Source organism: Myxocyprinus asiaticus, chromosome 40, assembly GCF_019703515.2.
Source record: "Myxocyprinus asiaticus isolate MX2 ecotype Aquarium Trade chromosome 40, UBuf_Myxa_2, whole genome shotgun sequence".
NCBI lineage: Eukaryota > Metazoa > Chordata > Actinopteri > Cypriniformes > Catostomidae > Myxocyprinus > Myxocyprinus asiaticus.
The window spans coordinates 15,399,887-15,417,126 of NC_059383.1; the positions used below are offsets into that span (position 1 = coordinate 15,399,887).

At 36.1% G+C, this 17,240-nt stretch overlaps 2 protein-coding genes across 9 annotated transcripts in view; one reads left to right on the forward strand and one right to left on the reverse strand.

Annotated features, from left to right (window-relative positions):
• The window catches only part of LOC127430504 (rho GTPase-activating protein 42-like), a 59,279-nt gene extending 57,229 nt beyond the window's left edge, over nucleotides 1-2,050 (forward strand). For 5 of the 8 annotated variants that reach the window (XM_051680326.1, XM_051680328.1, XM_051680325.1 and 2 more), the window contains 4 exons: nucleotides 93-249; nucleotides 371-430; nucleotides 601-680; nucleotides 836-2,049. In XM_051680326.1, the coding sequence (XP_051536286.1) occupies nucleotides 93-249; nucleotides 371-430; nucleotides 601-680; nucleotides 836-924 (386 nt within the window). In that variant the 3' untranslated portion in view covers nucleotides 925-2,049. Of the gene's footprint in view, nucleotides 1-92; nucleotides 250-370; nucleotides 431-600; nucleotides 681-835 lie in introns of all 8 variants that reach the window. The other 3 variants (XM_051680322.1, XM_051680323.1, XM_051680329.1) reach the window with 2 other exon arrangements.
• Nucleotides 2,051-3,055: 1,005 nt separating this feature from the next.
• LOC127431195 (short transient receptor potential channel 6-like) lies at nucleotides 3,056-16,194 on the reverse strand. The gene is made up of 12 exons (XM_051681509.1): nucleotides 15,276-16,194; nucleotides 13,383-14,130; nucleotides 11,610-11,789; nucleotides 11,325-11,489; nucleotides 10,488-10,704; nucleotides 10,110-10,337; nucleotides 9,081-9,345; nucleotides 7,960-8,155; nucleotides 6,347-6,547; nucleotides 5,789-5,845; nucleotides 5,592-5,667; nucleotides 3,056-5,137 (listed from the first exon to the last, which is right to left on the reverse strand). Exons 1-12 carry the CDS (start codon nucleotides 15,416-15,418, stop codon nucleotides 4,989-4,991), a joined length of 2,625 nt encoding a protein of 874 aa, XP_051537469.1. The 5' UTR covers nucleotides 15,419-16,194; the 3' UTR covers nucleotides 3,056-4,988.
• Nucleotides 16,195-17,240: the final 1,046 nt, after the last annotated feature.

Genomic DNA, 17,240 nt, shown 5'->3' on the forward strand with positions numbered 1-17,240 from the left:
ATGTTGCTGCTCTCTTGCACTGAATTTCTACTCAGGAATCAATAAGTTTGTCTAACTTTACTCTAATATGGTCATCTCTTGGTCATGTTAAGGTTTCAGGAGCTGTCACGGTTCCATTCAGAGTCTTGTATCACAGGGTCAGAGAGACAGTCTGAAGTCCCTGCATCTGCCAGAGCTTCCTTCTAAAGAGACCATAAGATACAGAGCTGATTCTTCAGCCAGCAATGGCTACCAGAGACCTGGATCTATGTAAGCAACAACCTTCTAAGTAATTCTCTGTCAATTCAAAAAATCTGTTTGTCACAGTTTGGGAAGTATGTGCTGATGTGAATTTGCTCACATTATTTGTTGGTGTTGCTTGTTATTTCAGAGTGGCCTCTCGGGCAGCAATCTTTGAGAGCCCTGTGATTTCCCAACCTCTTTTGGGAAGGTATTGAGAGATTTATCAATTTTTGCCAAAATATTACTAAACAAATTCTTGATGTTTTCAGTATTGTGAACAGCCACTCATAAAGATAACTGTGTGGCTGATGCTAATATTAGTGATATTAGTTTGCTCAGTTGCATTGTCTCTGACCCCCTCTGGTGTTTTTTTTACAGAGAGGCAAAAGCCTTGTACTCCTGTCAAGCAGAGCACAGTCATGAGCTCAGCTTCCCTCAGGGGGCGCTCTTCTCCGACGGTAACTGTTCACTCCACAGAAGAATATTAGGATTTACATACTGTAGAACATTCATACTGAGCATAGAACATGAGTACACTAAGTTGTAATTGCTAAAGCAGATGTTTATTTTTTGTGCTTTTGCCTCAGCTTTGAATTTGTGTTTGTTAATGTAGTGTATCCCTCTGTTGAACCTGGTTGGCTTCAAGCAGCATATGAAGGCAAAACTGGACTGATCCCAGAGAATTATGTGGTGTTCCAGTGATGGGGATGAAAAAGACAAAGTCCATGGTATCCATGGTGATCATTTCTGAAAAAAGGGACCATTTATGTACATTAATGCCAAACTGTATATAAATAGTTTTATTGCATAGCATTATAACCAGATCATTAACATTTCATATGATAATGTTTTTTAGGATGTAGATATTACATTTGTCTTAAATGTATTAATAGATTTTATAGCCTTCTCAGTATATGCAGTTGACTGTATTAACACACAAAATGGTCCATAATGCTTATGGACTGTGATATTTTAAAACTGTAATTCAAGAGATGAGGTTGCTCATAACTCTGATCAGCGCTGTGGTACGGATCTGAAGGAAACTATAGATTTGTATTATATAAAGGGAAAATGGCACCTGTACTATAAGCATACAAATTAATTCTGTCTGTGCATAAAAGTTAATGAAAACCAAATGCTAACAGCACTCCTGCAGAAGATATTATTGTCCAATGTAATACACATGTGATTATTAGTGGTATATTTTATTTCCTTTCTTTTAATTGGTACCAAAAGAAGGAACTTGTTTGGTAGATGCAGGTCATCTGTAATTTCAGTCTTTTGCTATATCATTGAGTACAGACCTTTTATTTCAACAGTAGTAAAAGTGTTATTGAATCTTGACACATGAGAGAAATCATGTGTTGTCACCCATTGAAATTCTGTGCAGCTGGTACAAAACATAGTACCTCTAGATTCTGATTCTTCAAAAAAGGACATTTTAGTGTTCTTATCATTTTTGTCCCCGTATTTTAATAAAATATCTTCAAATATATTTAATTATACTAATGTACTTTATAAGTTTTGTGGTGTTTGTTAAAACAGTGTTATTTGTGAGTGTAATATAGTGCATTTTAAATGAAGTACAATCAAGAAAGAGAAAATACTTCTGACGTGTTAAATTTTGTTGTTGAGTATGTCTCATATACATGTGTTATTTTGTGCTCGGGGAAAAAAAAATGCATTTTATGTAATGGTTCTGCTGTATTTTATTTTACATTGGTTTAGCATTTCAATATTTTTAAATGGAAAAAAATATGATATGCAGACTATAATAATGGTCAATAACATTAAACAAAGTAATTTAATGTTTGTCTGGTCATTTTCGCATAAAGCATTTTAACTATTAAAATGTTTTGTTATAAATAATGAAACTATGATTGGGGCTTGAAATCCTTTTAGTTTTAGTGTGTTTACGTGTTTTATTAATAGTTCCCACATGAAGTAAACCTGATTAGTTAACTGATAGGTTTGATATTAGACATTTACATTGTCAAAAACAAATCAGAAACAAATTAATGCTTTTTTTTAAATTATTATTACTTTGAAACATTTTGTAATCTTACTTTTGTAAATTATAAAATCATAACATATAATTTTCATAAGTTATTCCCATATGATGAGCATAGCTGGTAAATTCCCAGTGATTTTATTTGCTCTTTTTTTTAAAAAAAGGGATTTTTGTTTAACAGCTATATAATGTGAGGTACATACCTTTGCCATCAACTAAGGGACCTTTAACCAGGATGTCCACATATATAAAAGTTCTGCTGTGGAGGAAACTGGTTTTGTAATTTCCAGGTCTGACCTACACATTGCACTCTTAAAGGTGCATTCAGTCATTTTTTTTCCCCTATTAAAAAAGTTTTACTCCTAAAGAAATGAATTTTAATTTTGAGACATATTTATAAAATCATGACCACTCACATGAGATGAGGACTCTAGTCATCTCAGTAATGTTATAAAAGCTGTTTTATTCTACATGGGGCAGGGGAGCCCTCATGGGGGCTGCCATTTTACAGTCACATGACCAGCTGAATACTTCTTGCTTAATCTCAGTAACCATCTTGTTTTTGGACACTTTCACTCATGGATTAAATGAATCATGGCTGATTGTGAAAGTGAATTTCTACATTGGCATCTGTAACTGAAAACTACTGATTTTGAATGATGCTGCATTCACAGCACCAGGTGTCACTGTAAGTCCAAGGAGTCCCGAGCAAAAATTTACTGAGTGCACTTTTAATCGCTATAGTTCTATTGAGCACATAGTCTGTAAATAATGTAAAAGGCAGAAACTGATTCTTACTTTATTTATTAGAGAACTGCTCAGTTCAGGAGAGAATTGCCATTTTCGAGCCATGACTTCAAGAATTCTTCATGAGTTTTTAGCAGTTTTTGATTAATGAGTAAAATAAGGACTGTGGTTGGCATTAAGAACATTTCATTTCATAGTCGTACCTCAAACATGAATTTAGCAGCCGCTGTTTTTGAGTTTATGTGCTTGGGTAGAGATGTTTTTAGCTTGTACTGTAAACATGTACTGTAACTTTGATTAAGGACATATTAAAGGAAGTATTTTTTAGGCTCAGACAGGCTTGATCAAGTCATGTGCTGGTTAAATTGCATGTGCTATTTAGTCAGCACAGCCAAACAAAGCTGCTGTGGTTCTGGAAGCACACTATATTCTTCTTTTCCATTTTCTGATTGTTCTGTGAACATCATAACAAACTACTTGAGTTTATGAATTGCATGAGACTGTGAATGTCAGAAGACCGTGTATCATAACTGCTGACCAACCATACATTTCCTCTCTTGATGAAATTCGACATAAATTATTTCATTGTTACTGCGTCAGTCTATCTTTCCCTTGATATACTTCACAGTTATTATAGCATGTCTATAAGCTAGAGAACAGTGCTCTTACACAATTTACTAAGATATCAATTTACTATTTCCACAGGTAGAAATATGGTGAAGATCCAACACCAAAATATACACAGACAATCACAAAAGTGCTGTCGGTAATCATGCACAAACACGTTTAAAAATAAATGTGGCAGAGTACAGAATATATTTCTTTATTAACATAATTAAACAGCTAAATGAAAAGTAGTTGTAATAAAAAAAAGAATGACTGCTGTGAGAGTGTTGGAAGTACTGTAGGTGTAAATCAATGAACATTCATTACATTATGACTGAGACCATCTGTGATCTGCATTTTTGACTTGGCACAGGTTTTACACCAGATGCCCTTCCTGATGCAACCCCCAGTGGCTGAGGGACTCTCACTCACACCTACAGGGCAATTTTAGAGTCTCCAATTCACTTAACCTGCATGTTTTTGGACTTGTGGGGAAACCAGAGCAAACCTACATGAACATGGGTAGAACATGCAAACTCTACACAGAAAGTCCCAGTTCAGTCAGGACTCGAACCCAGGACCTTTTTGTTGTGAGACAACATTGCTAACCACCAAACAGGCCAGTGTATAGCTTTAGAATTAATCAAGAGTTATAAATCAATCAAAAATCATGAATGGTAACTAAAACTGTTATAGGTTTTTACTGATCTTGCTGTGAAATTTAACCAAATTTGGCAAAATTTAACATTGTTGCCAAGTTGCTACAGTAAAACGAATTTTAATGTTGCTGCACAGTCACATTTTTCAAAGGAGTTAACTTATACCTAAGGACAGCAAATCAAAATTGCTTTTTAATTGTTGTGTTATGTATCATACAAAAGAGCATTTGTGAAGTGTTACGTTAAAGCTGAAGTGTGTAAATTCTCTGCCACTAGCTTCACCAAATGGAATTGGACAAATAATCTTAATTGTTTTCAAACAGTTTTCCCTGAACACCATTGTTCACCATTATGTGCCATTGGTTGAGTCAATCTTGTCGTGCTGGTTAGAATGCTCAAACAAGCAGAGCAATGCTTTGATAGCGCCACAGAGTCAGCCTACAAATGGCTTATTTATAGTTAGATGTCTCTGGATATTAAGCCAGGATAAGAGAAAGCATTTTAACAAAAAATAAAGAAAGTTTAAAAGTATCGCCTAAATGAAAACATAAATTATCACTTCTTCGGAGTCACCAAAAGTTCAATAGCAAATTTTTTCTTTCTTTCAACTAACCCAGGCCAAGGTAAAGAAGCATGTGGAACCAAAATCCCTGTGCAAATTATCTTGATTGATAAATAGTTGATTCATCGTTAAAGTACATTTTCCTGTTAAAAAATAAAATAAAATCTGTTGTCTGATTTCCTTAATGAGACTTTAGTATTAAGCAGTCCTGAGAGAGATTGTTTTCAAGTTTCCTCACTAGTTCAGCCAGCTCCTCTATATTGTGTGTCTTTTCCTCTAACAGCTCATAGCGAAGGCTTGAAATATCTTGCTTAATCTCCTTCAGTTCACCTGCAACACAGAAGGATTTTTTTTCTAACAGTGACTGAATTATAAAATGGATGAATCACAAACATTAGAAGACATAGTTTTCATTGTCATGTAATTTCAATGCCACTAGTTGTCATGTCATTCCAATGCCTGTTATTTTCTCTGTGGAACACAAAAAGGGAACTTTTGAAGAATCTTTTTGTAGCTCTTCCCGTACAATGACAGTTCGTTGTGACCATGACTTTCAGCTTTAAAAAGGGAAGAAAAACACCCCAAAGGCACTATAAAAGTATGTCGCTCTATGTCTATGATCGTTACAGCCCTGGTTGTATCGCAAAAACTGTGTAATGTTCCACGTCAAAAAATAAAAACATACAGGTTTAAAATGACATGAGGGTGAGAAAATAATGATAAATGTTTGGGTGTATTCCAACACTGTGCCTGAAAACTTGCATAAAAGCTTAAAAACACTTACCCTCATTGACCTCATCACATTCTTTGTCATTTTGAGCTTTGATGATGTAGCGCTTGACAAGACGCTTCATAATTTTCTGTACAGATTTAATGCAATACCAGTCAGTTCCTCCTCAAATTCATCAAATACAACTCAGCTATAATTAAAACATTTGGGCCATTGGCAAACATTCAAAGTAGCAAAAGTCTTTCACATGCCTGATATCGGCTTGAGCAAGAATGATTCTTGGCACTGCTGGATTTGCTTTTTCCCAACTGAAATTTGATCCAATAAAGCACAAGAGTAGCATGAGTGGTTTATTGCGATTGTAAATGTACAATACTTATTAACTTAAAGGAAAAGTTCACCCAAAAATAAAACATTTTGTCATACTCGTTTCAAACATGAATGAATATCCCGGTCCAATTGACAGTGAGTATCAAATGTAGTCTTACAAGTCCATACAAGTCCTGCTTCATACAATAAATTTTGCTGTGAAACAATCTTAAATTTACATCACTTTTCTTTGAAAATCTCGACATTGTTTTTTACGCTAATGACTGCGCAATGGCCGTCAGTATTCACATTGAAAAACTGATTAAAATTTCTGGTTGTTTCTCACCACAATCTATAGTAGTACAGTATGCCTTTTATGATACTTTTGGTGTTCCATGTTAGAAATAAAATAATATGTATTGAAAAGACATAAGGGTGAGTAAATGATGGCAAATTTTTTTGCTAACATTGTCTATAGAGAAAACAAGCATTTGCCTCACCTCACTGAGCTCAGACCCCTTCATAATGGCTTTGTGTCTGTTTAAGAGCTCCCGCAGGAGACCCTTAGCCCCCATCACCAGACTCAGAACAAATTTGGGACTAGGCACCAGGTTAAATGGTACAGGGAGAGTCCTGCCCTCCTCGAAGTAGGTGAACCAGAGCTTGGCACGGGCAAACTTCCATTCCACATCTGCATCATCCTGCAATCAAACAGAGACCAAAGTAGCCAGAACACACTAATTAAATTGAATTTGAAAGCCAAACTAATTAACACAGAAATGCAGAGGTAAGGGCAAAGCAAATTGGATTTTTCAATTAAAACTGATGACTGTTATGACAAACTCAAACTCAAACCTATCCTGGGGAGATAACATTGTATTTTCCATTATAGGCAAAAACATCTCCACTGAAGTGCTTCATCAGCAAAAAGTTTTTGTCTCCACTCACTCATGAGATTTACAGATCCCATTTGCCCCACTGCACAAGGATTTTTCATGTCAGCAGATCTTTGAAAGAAATACGTACAAACAAATGTACAACCCCAATTCAGAAAAAGTTGGGACAGTATGGAAACTGCAAATAAAAACAAAAAGGAGTGATTTATAAATTCTATTCACCCTGTATATTGAAACACTCCAACAACAACCCATTGCCGTACAAGTATCTGGAAAAGACGGTGTCTGAATGGCAGTATATGCTGCAACAAAATTTTTACATATCTTTCTGCATTAATGATGCCCTCACAAATTTGCAAGTTACCCATGCATGGGCACTGACATACAACCATACCATGACAGACACCAACTGTTGGATCTGACACTGATAACAGCTTGGATGGTCCTTTTCCTCTTTGGCCCTGAGAACACGATGACTGTTTTTTCCAAAAAACAATTTGAAATGTGGACTCGCCGGACCACAAAACATGATTCCACTGTTCTACTTTCCATCTCCAAAGCCTTAACTTGCATCTGTGGATGCAGCGGCAATTGGTGTTGATGACAAAGGTTTATCATATTCCTGAACCCATGTTATGATATCCATTACAGACATATGATGTTTTTTGAGACAGTGACGTCTGAGATCACGAGCATTCAGAAGTGGTTTCCAGCAGAACCACACCAAACCACATACTGCCTGGATTACAAGTGCATGGCTGCATAAGCAGAGAGTGTGTGTGCTAGATTGGCATGTCTGCAGTCCTGACCTGTCTCCAACTGAGAATGTGTGGTACATTATGAAGCGCAAAATATGGCAACGAAGGCCTCGTATTATTGCGCAGCTGAAGACCTGAATAATGGATGAATGCTTGCTAAACTTAACAAACTTGTGTCTTCAGTGCCCACACTTATTAGAAGAAATGAAGTTACACAGTGGTAAACACTCGACTGTCAATCATCTGATTTGAAATTATATGTATATCTGAGAGTATATTTATCAAATAAATAAATAAATTCACAAGGTAAAACATCAAATAATGTGTTTTAGTAGTGCTTTCAATATAGCATAGGGTGAATAGAATTTACAAATACTAAGTTTTGCTGTTATTAGCAGTTTCCATACTGTCCCAATTTTTTCGGAATTGAGTTGCTGTTAAACTGAGATGTGTAAGTACCTCAATTTCCTGAAAGGAATTGTTGATCATGGCAATGAGCATGTTAAGTAGGACGATGACCACTGTGACATTGTATACGCCATAGAGAACATAGCCAGTGTTCTCTATAAACTTGTGTCCATTGTTCACGACTACTGATCTGACCTCGGAAAGGCCAAATATTGCCCAAAACAATGTTTTGAAGCTTTCTTCTACACTGTAGAGTTAGAGAGACAGAACCATTTAAAATATATGAATTCTACATTAATTCAACACTCACACTCATGCTGCTTCCAAACCCGTATGCAGTTATTTTTCTAAGAATTCAGGAATGGCATGTCATGTTTGGTTACTACACATGCGAGAAACATTGTTACTTAGGCATCAATGCCGAAAATTTTGTTAATGCATCACAAGATTTGGTGGAGTTGAAGACTTTAATTCTCACAACCAATCAACAAACAGAATTTCAAATTGATACAATGCAGGCATCACATTTTAGCTAGCCTCCTATCCAACACTATATTTTAAGAAAGGAAATGTCTGTGAACCAATCTGGTTATTAATTCCATATTTAGGCCCTATTTATGCAGTACAAAGGACTGATGTAACATGTACATCAATAACCATAAATACGCTTCCTTTGTCTTGTTCCAAACCCTGATGTTTTCTATCTTCCATGGCACACAAAAGTTATTTTCCTATTAAAATCATGGTTAGGTTTAGTGTTTCAATAAGAGGTTATTCTTTACGGTTAGGACTAGAGGTTAAACTAAGGGAAAAATCTTAATAACATTGTTCATTGGTTCCTTTATTTTTCTCTTAATAATAGAATAAAAGAGCTAACTTGTGCAATTTCTTATGATTTTGGCATCTCGTACTATAATGACGACTTCTCATGAGACAGGGAAGTCTTCTCAGAATACTTGGAATCATGGAATCACATTTTTTGTCCTTTTTGGTGCTTGTAGGGCAAGAACTTGGAACGATTCTTCCAAAAATTTCTTCTTTTGTGTTGCATAGAAAAACAGCATGAAGGTGAGTGAATGACAACAGAATCAAAATATTTTGCTGAACTATTTTGGCCAATAACAGAGGAAAATGTTATTTCTCATTAGAGGTATATTTCTCATTCTACTCACGTTGTGAAGGCGTCATTCTGTTTAGCACCTAAGTAATATGAGAAGAGGTTGAACATTCCAATCATAAAGGCCAAAAAGACCAGGATGAAGATAACCATAAACTTAAATATGTCTTTCACGGTTCGGCCCAAAGATATCTGCAGTGGTCCGAAGCTCTCATTAGCTGGTAGGATATATGCAATTCGAGAGAAGCTCAGAACCACTGCAATGGCATACAAGCCCTCTGAAATGACCTGAGGATCGGAGGGGAGCCAGTCAATCCGAGCTGGAACAAGATAAAAGAGACATTAATTTACACAGACTGCTTGCTATATTATTTCACAACTTGGCTCAATACAAAATTTGCCAAACAAAGTTCAGGTTAACTGAGTCATTCTACAAAACAGATGCATATCATTATTTCTGGAACTCTTCAAGGATAAGTTAAAGTCTCTGTTTTATCTTTATCTTATGTTTTGTTAGATTTCTCAGTAGGGATGATCTTCAAATGTCAACCCTATTACCATGATATTGTGCAGTTAGTAAACAACTGATAATTTGAAATTGGATATTTGCAGAAATATCAGCATTACATTATCTTTCTAATAAGAATTTTGTAGTTATGATTATGAGCACCCGTCACCATCAACCCTGTTACTCTTCTAAAGGCATAATTATACCCAAACATATATGAAAGTGCATATATTTAGCATTAGATGGCACAATGCAATTTATTAACACTTAAACACATTATCTGAAGAAAAAAAAAAAATCTTGTCTGTCTCTTTCTTCTGCGCTAGCATCTATACTACTCCAGCCTCTTTGAGAACTTGGCAGTGCGATATTGCAGATATTGTTGACTTATGATTGTTGACTGAATAACAAATTGCTTGTTATGTTCCTAATTTGTAAGTCGCTTTGAATAAATGACTAAATGACTATTTGTCTAATTGAATGTTTAAAGAAATTATAAAAATGTACCTTATCAAATTAAACTGGAAAAGACACCTGTTTCTTAGAATGACCCAACAGGTCATTACTGGTACTCACCCAACTGGAAGTATCCCACCACAGCAGGCAAAGTTACATTTGTTAAATCTGTGTAGTGCTCATTGACATAGCGTTGAGCTGCACTTGCATGCCAGAAAGCCATTATCCTTGAGATGAAGGATGCAACGAAAATGGCCAACATTCCAAAGTCGAGCAAATTCCAAGGCTCAAGCAAATACTCTCTTGGGCCTTGGGACCAGATCTCCTTGCATTCTGCCCAAATCATCCCTAAGAAAATTAAATCAAAACAGGTTGTTTTAAACAGGCTCTTTGACTAGGGACATGCATATGAACTGTACATTCTGTTCTCTTAATACTGATTAGTAGTAACTTCTGAGTAGTAACCACTGATTAGTTAAAAAGCAGTCAGAAACAAACCTACGACCCAAGAAATTATGAGCATTTCCATCCACGTAAAGGGAGTTGTTTTCATACGGAAAAGCTGCGTTGGATAGTCATGAATGGTCATATTTGGAAGCAGCTTTGTCCCATCAAAGCGGTCTGCAGCATTCATGACCAAAAGGCCAAGGAAAATAGTGAAGGAGGCTGCATGGGCCACAAATTTAAGGAAAGGGCCACGCATGATCTTTCCCATCTGTTGATAACAAAAAATTTTAGACTGTTGTTACAGATTTCTTGTTCTGTTGATACAGTACATACTTGAAATAATTATACTGTATATGTGTTTCATCGCAACTTATCGGCCAGATATGCTTATCAACGTTATTATGACTCATAGGACATGGGTGCATATTTTAAGCACTGCTGCAATTTACAACCATGGGAATTTAAAGCCATAAAAAGCATTAAAGGGACAGAACAGTCTTATTGAGCAATGTTTTTCAGAAGATTATTCAAATGTTAAAGGGATAGTTCACCCAAAGATGAAAATTATGTCATCAATTTCTCACCCTCATGGTTTTACTTTCTTCATTGTGGAAAAGATACAATGAAAGTGAATGATGACTGAGGCTAACATTCTACCTAACATCTCTGACTTCCACAGAAAAAAAAAATGGGATACGGGTTTGGAACAACATTAGGGTGAGTAAATGACAGAATTTTCATTTTGGGGTGAACTATCCCTTTAAAAACATTTACTGATTACTGGTGTCATCCTCAGATTATATGTATGGCATGTTTGCTATGCAATACACCCAGTTTTTCTGCAGTATTAGAAATAAAAGCGCATACATTTTCTGTGAACACACATACCTTGCTGCATGGTGCAACCCAATACACCATTGCTAGGAAGGGCAGTCCCACGGCAACACCTAAAACCACCAGGAACTTAATAGCTGTGGTCTGCTGCCTGAGTTCAGGCAGGTTTTCATACCATATCGATAAGAGCTGTTGTTGACAATTAGGATGAGCCACAAACTGTTTAGGACCAATTTAAAAAGAGGTGTTTAACTACAGGGCATTCTCTCTGTTTGAAATCTTTTCTGCATTTCTGCAGAAATTATCTAAACAACACAATTTTTGTTTTCTTCAATTTACCTTTTTCAGTTCATATTTTATTGCGAGTTTTAAGCGAATGAGACTGGGCCGGCCGGGCAGTTCTAAAGTATCATCCTCTTCACCATTCAAAATTGCTTCCACTTCCTCTGTGCTCCGGCATAGATCCAGTAGTCCCACAACAAAGTCTTTGCATTGCATAGAAAGTTTCCTATATTCATTCTGAGGAAGATAATCATTGCTAAACACTTAAGAAGATGCATCAGTGGAAATATACAACATGGACCCTTTTCACATACTTTGAATATGTATTTTTGCTTTAATTTAGTAGGGTAAATACAGAAAATCATTCGTTCTCTATTAATGTATCTTATTTAATGTATATCTTTATCACTGTACTTTGTTTTATATTATATTATCTGGCATTAATTTATAAATAAATCTAGCTAATTAGTCAACACTGCTGCTATGGAGTTTTCAGCATAACTACACAACCTTCCCCAAACTGGCTTTTGCATCCCAAGGATTAATGATAACATTCAGATTATGATAAAAAAAACAAAAGCCAAAAAGGGGTACAAATTCTTTTATGAGCACAAAATCTTTAATTACGAGGATGAGTGTTATAATTGTACTGTTTTATTTGTTATCTAGCTTGCTAGCTGAATAGCTGTGTCCCAAATACTTCTGCATTATTCTACACCATTTTGCTGTGTAAGTAATATGAATAGTGTGTTAACACAGAAAATACGATTCCCGGATAATTTAGGCCATCTCTTCAGCTAAAATAACAGAGTGTGGAATGTTGGACACTTTATGCACTCAGTGCTTCCTTACAAAAAATATAAAGTTCTGATAAACTTGTCGCAAATTTCCCACTCAGTATTTTCACATGCAAATCAGCTTGTGATTTGCCGCAAATGTTTGCCAGAAATTTGCAGTTCTTCACCGGTAGTGGTAAACCTTCAACAAACCTTTGGCAACAATTAAATGTTTGGCACAGAGCACATTTGCATGTAAACATAATGAGTGGCGAATTTGCTGCAAAGTTTCCCAGAACTCTCTATTTTTGTGAGGAATGGATTGCCATGATGCTAGCCTGACAAAACTACTGTAACTGGTAAATGTGGCAACTAGCAAAACTTCTGCGAGGACAGCACCTTACACATGTGAGTCAAATGCTTTACCATCACCCTACGCTGTGAATGTACATTATTTGAGAAAGAAATGTTGAACTAAGGTTAGCTAACATGCTAGCGGCAACACATCGCATACGTTTGAAATGTCAGTGTCGTCAGCTGAAAAGCGCAAATGCTTTCAAGTAGGGAGGATATTACACTCTGAAAATCCATAAACTAGATAGTGCTTCATTTGGGACAAATTAATCAGTTATAGTACCCTTGCTACTATCCTACTCTTACTGTTTCTGCCATAGACAGATATGGCAGAAGTTGTAAGAGTAATATGGATAGCATTCCAACGAACTCCTGTGGCAAACTTTGCTGCAAATTTCACACAAGTTCATATTTTCATATGCAAATGACATTTCGCCAAACAGTTTACTGCAAATTTGCTGCACATTACCCGAAAGTTAGCCGCAAATAGATAGGGGTATTCTTATTTTAATGTTTTATGAGAAATGTGATATGCTAATTGTGACATTAAATTGTTTAGCAGTGTTGACAAAAATGAATGTCATAAATGTGAAAAAGGTCCATACATAAATTTTGTAATTATTTTTAACAGATCTGATTGTCACTGTTTGCTAAGATATTAAGAGTAGTCATTTCTATCTACTGCAAGATATTGCCGTACCTTAAATTCCTTTTCAATATTAGCCATAGAGGCAAGCTCATTGCTGAGCTCCAAGGCCGCCATCACAGGATCCTCATTGGACAGAGACAGGTAAGCTGGACTGGCCAATCCCCTGTAAGCATTGATGCGTGACCGGGAGTGGCTGAAAGAATCATACTTTTGATGGTAATTGCAGGTGTCACAAGTACAAAAGTAGTCATGTGGCTGCTCAATGCGAGCACCCTTTCCCAGGAGAATGTGCACAATCTCGTATTCATGGCAGTGGGATGCTAGAATAATTGGAGTGACGTCATGAGAAAAGCGTGTGCCATCTTCATCATAGGCGAAGAAGTCATCGTGCATTGGTGCCTGACTTGGGCTCGCCGTAAGTCTCTTGGAGTCAGCGAAAGCTTTGTGGCCCAGAATGGCTTCTACAATCCTGGTGTAGCCTTTGCTGATGGCCAACAAAAGTGCGTCGCCAATCCGCGATAGGTTATCTTTCTTTAACAACAGCTCTGTTACTTCTAAGTGTTCGTTAGCCACTGCCAACTGCAGTGCATTCTGGCCCATATAGTCCACACAGTTGACATCAAACTCAGGGATCTCCTCAAGCATTCTACGCACGACAGGTATGTTTCCATACTCGGCAGAATCAAGGAAGCGTTCCTCTACAGGCGTTAAGCTGTTGGGATGGGCATTGAACATGTAGGCCGCCCCTCGCACAGCCTGTCTCCTGCTCTTGGGCAGCATCTGTCGGGCCAGGCTCTCACTATGGACAAAAACATACAAAACTAGCTTTTTAATTTTAAAGGTGAAGTATGTCATTTCTGTGCCACTATAGTTATTAAACGGATAATAAGGACTGTTTTTAAACAGGTTTCCCGAACACTCCCACTATTTGCTATTAGTCGGGCAAACAGATCCCACCCCACCCCAAATTCATGACATTGGTTGAGCCAGTGTTGCTGTGTTGGGATGCTCAAAGTAATCAACCAACAAATTGCTTACTTTAGCTGACTCTGCACAATAAGCTGGGATAGGAGAAAGTATTTTAACATCGAACAATTACACAGATCACCTTTAATGTTTCTAAAAACATTTTTAAGCAAAAAAAAATTTAAAATAAAATAAAAAGTAATTATCAATTATATTTCTCTCTTGCCCGGTACTTTTAACCTTGTGATGATTTCACTCTAATTTGTAGCAACTTTTTTTTTTTTTTTTCATTACTGAAGGGCAAGAATTTCTTATCAATCTCAGCTGCCTTCAATATCATATTTCCTTTATTGAAAAGAGAAGAACCATACTGATCTTAATAATTTGTTAATTTATAATGTTTAATAAAAATATGACATTTTGCTTTGGAATGAGATAATAAAAAATAAAAATAAATAAATAAAATAGATAACCTAAATTACCAATGTAAATGAACACAATTTTATTTTTCTCTGCTCAGAAGATAAACACTGGTTAAAATAATCCATGAATTTTATAATTAATTGTTTAACTTAGGTATGTAATATACTGTAAATCATATCATATGATATTTTAATCTTGCCAACAGAATTGGCAGATATGAGACTTAATTATACAAATGATGTCTACTTAATGTTTTCTTGGTTATTGTTTATAGTAAAATCATTAATGTATTCTTACGGATAATTTTAAGCTTTGGCTGACAATCATCTTGTTTGCCTGAATATGTTATTACATATGTATGTTAATGCTATACTTTTGTGTGTGACTTTGACATATATCTACAATATCACAAATTTTAAACAGGCTTTGCTAAAATCTAACAAGCCACTTTAATGAAGACTTTTTAAACAAGCAAACCAGTGTTTAAATAGATTGTACTGGCAGTTTCATTTCAATACATTGAACTTGATATGTACAGAACCTTGACCAACTTACCTATGAAAGTGACCATAACTGCCATAACAGTCCTCACCAAAGTCTTCGTTAATCAGTAGATTGTCCTTACTTCTGTTCCTCCTTTCAATTGTGTGATGCTTTGATTGATTTTTATCCTCCAGAACAGGTCTTCTTTGATTCATACTTTCAACTGAGGCAGTTCACTAATGACATGTGAATACACCAAAGCCAAAAATTCAGCTGTAAATGATGAGAGTGCGCATAACGCACTGACAAGTTACCATCCTCTACAATCCTTTGTTATGTTCTCACTTAAGTCTTGAGACAGTGCAGAGCACTGGGGAATTTTCACTGTTGTTTCCATTCATTGGCAATAAATGAGGTTTGTAACAATCTTTACCTCTTCTTGTTGGTTTAAAAAACCTCACATATTCTTTGAAATGAAATGTTTCTTTGTTCCTTGCTCAGTTTATTTAGCTAAATGTCTAAGACTGAACCTGAAAGCATTTAGTCCAATTTTCGACATTAAATAAACTGAAAAATGCATTACTATTCTTGATTAACAACATCTTCAGTAAAACTTTATTAAGAATCACTGAACAAATCACAAAAATGCCATATGCACTTTGAACAGCTCCCTCTTCTTTCAAAATAAAATAAATTCCTTGTCAAAATCTTGTTTGTATTAGAAACCGGGATTAAAATCTGCTTTCAGCCTCCAAAATCAAACCCAGTGAAGAAGTGCAGATGCAGAATCCCTTTGGGTCTATTTCTGTGTTCCCAATAAACCTCTACATCCTGTGTGTTCATAACCAAAGTCCAGCTCTCTTGAAACTGTGGGAAACGGCTTCAGTGGAATTCCAAACTGACCAATCATCACATACATTCAGCTGCTACATCACACATTTTACTCCCTTTATTTTGCATCTCTTTGGCACTCTTTCTCCCACACTCTCACTGCTATATGTGTGTGTCTAAATGTGTACGTGCTTTAGTGGTCATGATACTGCCCACAAAAATCAGACTGAGTATGTGAGCCAAACAGATAGGTCAAAGGGTAACCCACACAGTGGGGCATGGGAAGTCACTGTTTCTATCCTCATGCTGATAGGCCCTGATATTGATGACCATCAGAGTGAATATTTTAAGCATCATTTCCAGGGACAGTGTTCATACTGATTAAATACCCTCAACACAAGTCTTGCTGCCGTAGATCTTTGAGTGTTTCTTAGCCAAGAATGAAATCATATTTGATAAACCATTGGGTCACATTTTAATTTGCAGTCATTAATTTTATTTTATTTTTTTAATACAAATAGTTTTTAATATAACAGCTGAAATTTATTTTTAAATAACCATTGTTAGCCCTCCGACTCCTAGAATTAAAAATCATATTGCTACTGTACCTTTTAGAATTCTATACACAAACGACCTCTGTTACTATTGGTTAACCTCCACATACTGGCATAGTTCACACTGTCCTTCAGCAAAGTGGCTGAATACTGAATAGACATTGATATGCAAACATGGGTGGTTGTATGTAAATGCGCTTATAGATTTCTGAATTACTACTTTTTTGCAGCTTTGTTTTTTATGTTTTAGTGTGGACTACGGAGGTAGCGTTGTGTTGTGAACGTTATGAGAGTTGAACTCTTTTATGTCAAAAGTGCAAATAAATTACTCACTGTTCGAATTGAGGGGGTGTGGGGGGTCCCGGACCTCCCGTAAGATTTAAGGGATCCCCAACATAAGTCCAAAATAATGTAACTTGTGGGGTTGTCCCGTTGTTTCGGAAAAACTAGAATAAAAACATACTTTTTAAAAATGTTTGCGGTAACACAATACAACATTGTACATTATCTGTCCTACTTTTCAAAAATAATCCAAATTAGATTTTTTTACGTTGGAAGATTCTAAACATGCCTGAGTGCGCCACGCGCTGTTTTCTGAAGGAAGTTACAGACGATGACTGACACTGGCAGAGTGAATACTGATTTTCACCTC

Excerpts from the sequence above, each read along its gene's own strand:
- LOC127431195 (XM_051681509.1), bottom strand. The coding sequence starts at position 15,418 with ATGAATCAAAGAAGACCTGTTCTGGAGGATAAAAATCAATCAAAGCAT. Across the intron at positions 11,490-11,609 it reads TAAAATATGAACTGAAAAAG|TTTGTGGCTCATCCTAATTG; the intron begins GTAAATTGAAGA and ends GGTCCTAAACAG. Across the intron at positions 10,338-10,487 it reads CATAATTTCTTGGGTCGTAG|GGATGATTTGGGCAGAATGC; the intron begins GTTTGTTTCTGA and ends TAATTTTCTTAG.